Below are 9,101 nucleotides of genomic sequence, written 5' to 3'. Positions count from 1 at the left end.
TCCTAATTGAGATAGCAATCCCATCTAGAAGTCTAGCCGAGCGAAGCCAACTGTAGTTCGATCAACGGATTGGCGAGCTCAAGGGACTTCAGGAGCGGAGGAGGCAAGCAAAGGATAAGATGGTGGTGTATCAGAGAAGGGTGGCTCGGGCCTACAACACCACTGTCCGACCTCGAGCATTTCAAGAAGGTGATTTGGTTCTGAAGTCCGCAATGCATGTAATGCAAAACTTGGCTGCCCCAAAATTTACTCCAAAATGGGAAGGCCCCTTCAAAGTCAAGGCTGCTAGCCCCAGCGAATACTATGACAACGGAAAAGTGGGAAGCAACAAGATATTGGGCACATTTAATGCCAAGTGGTTAAAAAAATTTTAGTCTTAACCTATAAGCCTTACTCGAGACCCTATGACTGTATTAAGTTTTTGAATTTCAAGCTACTATATTAAAGGCCCGAGGGACCTGTGTTTCCCTATCAGTGTCTAATGTCAGTATTTCCCTTTGAATATAATTCCTGGATTGACCTCATCTCTGGTAAAGGTCATAAAAGCATGAGTAATGAAACTCTGAATTGGTGTTGGTATGCGCCTCTAACCTTTTACCCCTGAAAAAGGCCTTTCATAATCACCATATCATATATATATTCTTTTGGCATTTGTAACAACTACTATACGGAAAAATGGACAACACGAAAATGAATAGCACTTAAAAAAAAAAAGAACTGTTCCATTAAAAAAAAAAAAAAAAAAAAGCATTCTCAAATAACTGATTCATTTCTTATACATAAACTGTTCTCAGCAATACATCGTTAAGGTAGATCGCCTAGAGCTAAAAGGGCAGGGCCGAGTTGTGCCGACTTGCGCTCGATCTCGTTCTTCAAAGAGGTGATATGCTGTTCCCTCAGATTCACTTGTTGTTGCAGTTCGACCAAACGTATCCTCTCATTTTCAAAGATACCTTCTTCCTCAAGGACCTGATCACGAAGATCCTTAATTTCCTCCACCATTTTCTCACGCTTCCCAAAGGCCTTGATTCGCGCGAAGATTTCCTCGGCCCAAGTCACGTCAATTTGTGCTCTTTTCAGATTTACAAGAAGACGATCTAGGGAGTCGAGCTCTTTTCTGCCTAGGGTACGATCCCTGGCCCCTCGAAGACTTACCACGAGCTCGCACGTGGTTTTGTATACAAACTCCAGGAATAAAGGCAGCATCCCCTCAAGATTTCCAAAAGTTTACAGATACTTGGCCTTTACCTCTTCTAGGATCTTTACCTCTTCCCTCTGGACAGCGGTACCACCCCATGAAATGCATAAAGTAACGCGATCTCCTTAATCTGGCCTTCTAGGACTTTGTTCGGTGTCTTCCCTCTCCTCGTCACCTTTGAGGGAACGGCGTCTTTCACTGGCCGCATGCGCGTCCCACCCTGGTTCGGACAAAGCCATGGCCTCGACTTGATCAACACTTGGATCATTTTGCTCTGGACCATGTGAGCCCGAGGCCTCGTCTTTGGAAGAGTCGTTAAAAGACGAGCTCCCCGTCTCGTTTAAGCTATCCTCTTCAAGGGAAGGGATTGGATGGCTGACTCAACCATCTCCCGCAGCTCGACAATGGGCTCTCGCGGTAGTACATGAACAATCTCAACCTGCGAGCTAGTGTCGCTGTCCTCACCTCGTTGACCAGAACGTCGACCCTCAGAACCATTAACTGCCTCGGCTACATCTGAGGCAGTCGCTTCGACGTCTGTAACATCATAAAGACAAAGGCGTCTTTCAAAAAAACAAAAATTTTACCTGCGTTTGAAGGCGAGTAAGATAGGCTTCTCTCAAAGTTAAAGGTCCCCATGGCAGGGTCCACCTCGGTATTGACTTCTCCCGTCTCCTCGTTGAGATGACCTAAGCCTCGAGCCAAGGGGATCAGCTCTTTCCCCATCCCGCGACGGGAAGGTACAGGGGGGTTTAAGTCCGATGCCAGAATCTCTCTTGCTGCTTGTTCGGGGTCTTCAAGGACGCTTACAAGAGTGTGAAGTGGATCAGAAGGAACTGCCAAGCCAGTACAAGTCGTTGAAACATGAACTGTGGCACCTACAATAGAGGTCTTCTTAAGTAACACAGAGTAGGATCTTGTGCTCGAAGCCACCCCCGCTCGAGTAGATGGAAGAGAAGCATCCGCGAGAGCAATAGAACTGTGAACGGGGGGGATCCTTTGAGGTGTTCTGGAAATAAACAAGGAATGGTTTAAGTATGAAGAAATGATGGAAATTGCGAAAACAATAACTTGCACTAACCTTAGGTTTCTTGGAAGAAGTGGCCGCGGGGACAAAAGTACTAACGTCCCGATCGACTTTGTGGTTATCTCGACGAGTCTTTGCAGCTCGGAGAGCTATCACGGGCGCTTCGGCACTGGATGAAACCAAGGGAAGCAAACCCGAGGTACTGCAAATCTTCCCGCGAGCCGCTATCGACGTGTTTTTTAAAGGACGAAACGAGGCATCACTTTTCAACAAAGAACGAGCAGGGACAGGAACTGGAGTGCTAACCACAAATTGCTTAAAAGAATTAATCACTTCCTTCCAGTATGCTCTCGTTTGCGCTTCCCATCGTCCCACTCGCGAGGTCGAGGGAACATAAAGAATCTGGCGATCTTTCAAGAGCTCGGTCTCCTCAGAATTAATGAAGCGTAGAAATCCCAAGGCATAGGTACTATGGTCTTGGCGCGCACCATATCCATAGTCTCGAGCAAGCCTTTGATCCAATCCAAACTGTCGAGCCACCCTGTGGGGATTGTAAACTTTACCCACACCCGAGTTGGGTGGAAGGAGGGCAGGAAGGTAACCGCAATATACAGAGCAATCATTGTCAAGGCTGGGGTACGTCTCAGAGACTTGCCTGAAATAACCATGCCATCCTTTGAGGCACAACACTCCACCCGCGGTCCGTTAGTATAGGGACGAGCTAGAAAGCAACTCTCCTTGTCAATATACTCCGCCAATTTCTTTTTTGTGGAATGCTTATGCCATTGAAAAGATCGCTTCAAACCTTTGTCCCGAGGAAGTGCTGTCGGGCGAGGGCCATAACGGGGAAAATGCTCATATAAGAACATTTAAAGGAAGATTGTGTTGACAGGAGAAACCACGCTCATACGCCCAACAGAGCGTTCCATCCGGGCATGCGCCAAGTCGAGCTCATGATAGAGCGTGCCGAGAAATAACGCGGCTAAAGGAAAGCTGTTGCCGCAAGATAGCCAAACAGCCAAAGGAATGAGATCCGGACACGGTCCATCATCAGGAGGACCTGGAAAAATGAACCTCGACAGCCAAGATAAAAGAAAAGCGGCGAGGCAAGCTGAGTCTTTGCATTTAGGACCATTGAAGGAAGCCTCTCCTTCTTGGTCCTGAAGAGGAAAGTCCCGAAAATAGTAACGGAGGAGCGACACGAAAGTGCATTTCTTTCCGGTCTCGGGAAACTCCTCGCGAAGGCCGTCATCTTGATAGCGCGAAGCGATCTTCCCGGCCGCGGTGACACCACTACGAAGCTTGGTAACGAGTTTGACCTCGTCTTCAGAAAGCACCCAGGAGCCAGGGTTGTGCTCACCAAACACATTCAAACACATGAGTTGTACTACATCCTCTATTGTGGGGGTAAACTCGCCCCATGAGGTAACAAAAGTGTGGGTATCACGACTCCACCGAGATACGAGAAGGGCGAGATCATGCACGTCTCGGGGAATGGTTAGCTCGCGGGTGTTGCGGACCGCGTCTGCAATCCTTGAAGCCTTCAAAGTCTCAAGAAACTCGGCATCAGATAACATGGCATCCGTCCATAGATCCCAGCCTCTGCCGTGACCGGTCTGACCGGTAAAAGCGAGACTAGAATGGGGAAAGTCACCGCGTTCAACTCTGAATCGCAGTACCGAACTAGGAAGGATAGGTATTCCTGCATGTGCATAAGGCTCGCCCTCAAAAAGGAATGTGCCCGCTGGGGTCTCATCCACCTCGCTAAGCTCATCGTTGTTCGCCCAAAAAGTATCGTTCGGGCCAAAATAAGGAGCAACTCGCCACTCAGCCATGGAAGGGACGTTAGGGACATCGTCGCGTAAAGCCATCAATGTTATCCTACCTCGAGTAAAAGTGGGGGAGGGTGAGATTTCTAAGAAGTCGGACTTGATTTGCATGATTTCATAAGGAAAAAACAAGTGTAGGCTTAAATAGTAGGGATCGACACCCCAAACGTCGCGCCTCTGACAAACGAAAAGACAGAGGCTCGGCATTCGAAGCGTCGCAACTCGACGCACCGGTAAAAAAGCGACACGTGGCCTAGGAAGCCAAAGTGATATGACTCCTCAAGGTAATATGACTCCTCGAGACTGAAAAGATGCGACTCTTTAGTACCAACAATAATGACGGTAAACCTGAACCAAATTTATAATTTGCTCGAGCTTCCCCTTGGCGACCTCGAGCAGGGGGGCAAAATGTTGATGACCGCGCCACGATAGCTGACTAAGTGGCGCCACCTCGGCAACATAGGCACAACTGGCCAGTGCTGACCTGGCGTGCCCGCGGTGGATTAGGTATTCTCGAAGTACCTATCCAATGACGGAACTCACTGCTCAAGGGAGGGGTCGCTACCCTTCCTCTACTGTGGACGCGTCTCGCTCCAGTCGGATAGGCTCCTCCCCCCTGGCTCGCTTGAGGGTGCTCTCTGAAAGAGCAACCTCGACTAACCTGTGTACACGCGGAACTTCTTGGCGAAGAAGACCTCGGGGTAGAACCGGGATGGGAACCTGCAAGGTCATGAAGGCAGGACCTCGAAAAGGGACTTAACCCCACTGAAGCACAGGAATCTGAGGACATGTGGATAGGTGGCTGAGATCTAAGGGGTTGCCTCAATCCAGGACCAGCACAAGGGGGAAAAGATACTCGGTATCTAAGCTCGAGCGATAAAGGATAAGCAATGCATTAATTGCGAAAGACATTTGATAAGACCCGCATTAATCAGGAAGCGCCGTTACCTCCTTTGACCGGGGGGCAAAGCGCCGCTACCCATCCATCTGTGTCTCATCCATCAGAGGAAAAGACCATTAAGCCTGTGGACAAGAGCGGGCTCAGCTGAAGGACCAAAAGATATTGACCGAGGAGGAAAACACTATAAATAGGGGTGTTAATCAGCCTTAAAAACACACAACCACCATATTAACACTTATCCCCTGATAAGCTCGAGGTTGCGCGGTACCGAGGTCGGCCTTCCCTTTTTTAATCTTCATACTTAGATAATCCCTTGTGTTGCTTGGATCTCCACTTGGATACTGATCTCAAATCTCTTAGCTTACGTGGAACGATCTCCTCATCCTACTCATGAACTATCATCAACAGACACTAAGCTCATGTACACACACATGCACTGTGGCGACCTTGTGAGCGGGTGTGTGTGAGCGTGTGCAGGGGACACCAGTAGGCTACCACACTAGGCAAGCTGCAGGTGCACAATCCCATATCGTCTGGGTGTGGATAGGGCAAGTGCTATATGTAGATTCAACACCCTTCTATGACACAACGCGTTTTAAAGCCGTGATGACCGTGAACCCATCAGAACTCTGTAGTTAAGCGTGCTTAACTTGGAGTAGTACCAGGATATGTGACCCCCTGGGAAGTCTCTGGTCTGGGTGAGCCAAAAGCGGACAATATTGTGTCTGGCCAGGGTGAGGGTCGTTACATGCACCGAATCCAAACCCATTAGTATAAGGCATTCACCTTTCCAACCAACAACAACACTTAACCCCTGCACAATGATCTTCACTCTTCCTAATGACCTAAACAATCACTAGCCAATTATTATAGAATTTGATTTGGGCATGGACGAGAATTATTCAATGAAAGAACTTGAACAGCTTGGGACTTCAAAGAAAAATTTCGTGGTTCTTTTTTTTTTTTTTTTTTTATAACAGACTAAAACGAAAATAAACAAAAGGAAAGAAAATAATAATAAGAAGACAAGCACACTCACACTAAGCTCATGTACACACACATGCACCGAATCCAAACCCATTAGTATAGGGCATTAACCTTTCAAACCAACAGCAACACTTAACCCCTGCACAATGATCTTCACTCTTCCTAATGACTTAAACAATTACTAGCCAATTATTATAGAATTTGATCTGGGCATGGACAAGAATTATTCAATGAAAGAACTTGAACAGCTTGGGACTTCAAAGAAAAATCTAGTGGTTTTTTTTTTTTTTTTTTTTTTTTTTACCCACAAGTGTCACATTCTTAGAATGGTCAAACCCCGTTACTTAGCTCTTTGCAGACAACTGATTCCTTAATAAAAGCCGATTAAGTTATCTTCTTCTATAGGGACTAGTTTAGTAGTTAGTACCAATTCGAGAAGGGTGAACTTATGTATATTCTTGTTATTTCTAAGTAGTAAATTAATAATGAGATTGGCGCATTACTAGTTACCAGCCAACAATATTTTTCCTTACACTGAATCTAGGAAGTGGAACATTCAAAACCTTGTCCACTAGATAGAGCAACTTTCCATACTTACTTCCTTTTAGAATTTGTTTTTTCTTAAGCTTCTTATGGACTGCATCAGAAGGAATAAGATTTTGTTTACCATTTTCTAACATGGCATCTGATTCTGTCACCGACACTATTTCAGCTTTAGAAATTTTCTTTCCCACCCAAGAGCTAGAGGGCAAAGTTTCAGCCTAGAAATTATTATTTTTTCTTCCTAATTATTTCTTTTGCATCAAGCTTATCTATAAACTGTCATGTTATACTATACATTCCCATTGTAATTTCCGTATTCAAGTCATAAATTGTAATTGATGGGCTTATACCAAGGCTATCCTTAAAAAAGAAGTCCCGCATGTGCAAAATATTAAATTTAAAGTTTTAACTTCTTTTTATTTGTTATGGAAGATGAAGAAATATAGGGAAGAGATTCTAGAAAGCATTCACTACCATAATGTCTTAAACACAAGAAAAATGCAATACTTTTGTAATGACACATTCTAAAGTTCACCAAAACTTATTATATGAATTCCTTCATACTGTGTAAGAATTATTTATTTATTTATTTTATAATAAGGTGGCTCAACATACCTCATCACATTGTACGCTTTAGATAGATTAAAGGAAATATGATATTTATACTGCATTGATGTTCACATAGTACTCCTATACTTCAATTAAAAGAAATCTAACCTGAACTATTTTTCCTGATAACAGAAATCAAACCTTGAATGATTCAATTGTTCCTTCAGACTGAATTAAACTTGCAAGAAGCCCTTTACTATCAAGCTCTCCATTTTTCATGGGCACAATAAACCTACAATATAGGGGAAGAAAGTTAATCATTTAAATATCAATTCCATAAAATATATTGACATAGCTTCTGACATCAAGGAAAAAGTACTATACCTGGCATGGAGCATGTTTGCAAGTTGAACTGCATCTTCTTGTCCAGAAACCAATGTAAAACTTGGCAGAAGCTGTTTTATAACAGGCGTAATTACAATGTCGGCTCGTTCCTTCTCCAGAAAGTTCTTGTTATAAACACAATGTGGTTCATAATAAAGTGTCAACTGGCCTTGCGGAGAAACAACAAGATACCTGGAGCACGTATTTGATAAAGGGAAATAACTATTTGTTAGGAACCGAAGGAGACGGGGGGGAAAAAATAGTGTTACATTGTCAAATTGTCGCACAAAACTGTACCCATTTTCAGGGCGCCGCCAAGGAGGACCCAGAACTGGTCCTGCAGTAGCCTGAATTTTAACTCGAGAACCGTTGTTTGCTTCAATTTCAGAACTCTAACCATGTTCTAAATATACCCACCAAAAGAGATTTTTGTCCATCATGCTTCTAGTTCGGGGGTAAACAGGAAATCTTAGCAGAAAGAAATCAGATTATTATGGTGTAACATTTAATGATAATTATAATTAACATTTTAGGTAGCAAATGAAATTGGCCAATGCCATGCATTCATACTGAAAAAGTAAAAAGTAAATTTGTTACTCAAAAGAACAATAAACTCATTTCTAATGATTAAAGATAAATTACTTTACGGTGAAAAAAAAAATAACAAAAATAATAAATAAATGATAATAATAATATAAGATAGCATGCTTTAATTGTGCTTGTTCGGCTCAAAGCAACAATTTGGCATTATTAAGATACCAGTATAACAAATACTGATTAGAACTATTTGATGGCCAATAGATTGGTGAGAATAAGAGCTCTCAATTTAGGGATTAAAATAGTGAAAAAAAAAAAAAAATTAGGGATTAAAATCGTGAAAAAAAAAAATTAGGGATTGAGGGTTCTTGCCTGTTCTACTTTCTTACTTGCACAACCCTGGGTGAACTTTCTGCATTAGATACGGTCTTTAAGACGGACCTTTTTCTTTGTCAATTTGAAAGAGAACATTATAACTTGACCTAACATTGCCTCACAAAAACACAAATAAGAAACCCTAATTAGGCAGAAATTCAAAAATTACTTGACCTAACATCGCCTCACAAAAACATAAATAAGAAACCCTAATTAGGCAAAAATTCAAAAAATTACAGAAATATTAAGGATACCAACCTGTAATGAATACTCAAATTGGTTGATGGAAGTTGATTGGGCTTTAAATTGCTTCAAAAACAAACCAAAAATCGTCTTTGAATCCCCCTTTATTAAGTATTGATTGGATCTTTGTTTCAAAGAGACACTATTGAAGAACACGTTTTTTATTGTCTTTGTATGAACAGAGAGGATATGTACATAGTTGCCGGCGACATTGACTGGGAGACTGTTGATTGGGTCTTTGTTGGAACGGAAACGATATATAGGAGGGGTGACAGAGACAGAGGATGGTGAGTGTGAGATAGGGGGGAAGCTGAATGATTCATCCTAGAAGCGATAAATATTTTATTGGGCGGTAAAATTAAATCTGGTAGAAATATTTAATTCAAAAAAATAATCGTGTAACTACTAAAGTATAATTTAATTATATATATATATATATATATATATCAATTCTAACATTGTGTCAGGCCCAAGTAATATCTCAGGTGAATAGTTTCTAACTTAATTATTTTTTAGGTACAATTTCTC

General features: G+C 42.7%; 1 protein-coding gene across 1 annotated transcript; it reads right to left on the bottom strand.

Moving 5' to 3' along the window:
- Positions 1–3,094: 3,094 nt before the first annotated feature.
- LOC132304701 (uncharacterized) lies at positions 3,095–8,883 on the bottom strand. The gene is made up of 4 exons (XM_059802432.1): positions 8,589–8,883; positions 7,716–8,437; positions 7,419–7,610; positions 3,095–7,326 (listed from the first exon to the last, which is right to left on the bottom strand). Exon 4 carries the CDS (start codon positions 4,259–4,261, stop codon positions 3,095–3,097), a length of 1,167 nt encoding a protein of 388 aa, XP_059658415.1. The 5' UTR covers positions 4,262–7,326; positions 7,419–7,610; positions 7,716–8,437; positions 8,589–8,883.
- Between the last annotated feature and the right edge of the window lie 218 nt (positions 8,884–9,101).

The sequence above is a fragment of the Cornus florida genome, unplaced genomic scaffold (assembly GCF_030987335.1).
Source record: "Cornus florida cultivar Cherokee Brave unplaced genomic scaffold, ASM3098733v1 CherokeeBrave_3.0.0_Hap2_Chr04, whole genome shotgun sequence".
NCBI classification, from domain to species: Eukaryota; Viridiplantae; Streptophyta; class Magnoliopsida; order Cornales; family Cornaceae; genus Cornus; species Cornus florida.
Note: the sequence above shows the minus strand (reverse complement) of the source record. Positions and strands in the feature narration are given on the sequence as shown.

Excerpts from the sequence above, each read along its gene's own strand:
- LOC132304701 (XM_059802432.1), bottom strand. The coding sequence starts at position 4,261 with ATGCCGAGCCTCTGTCTTTTCGTTTGTCAGAGGCGCGACGTTTGGGGT.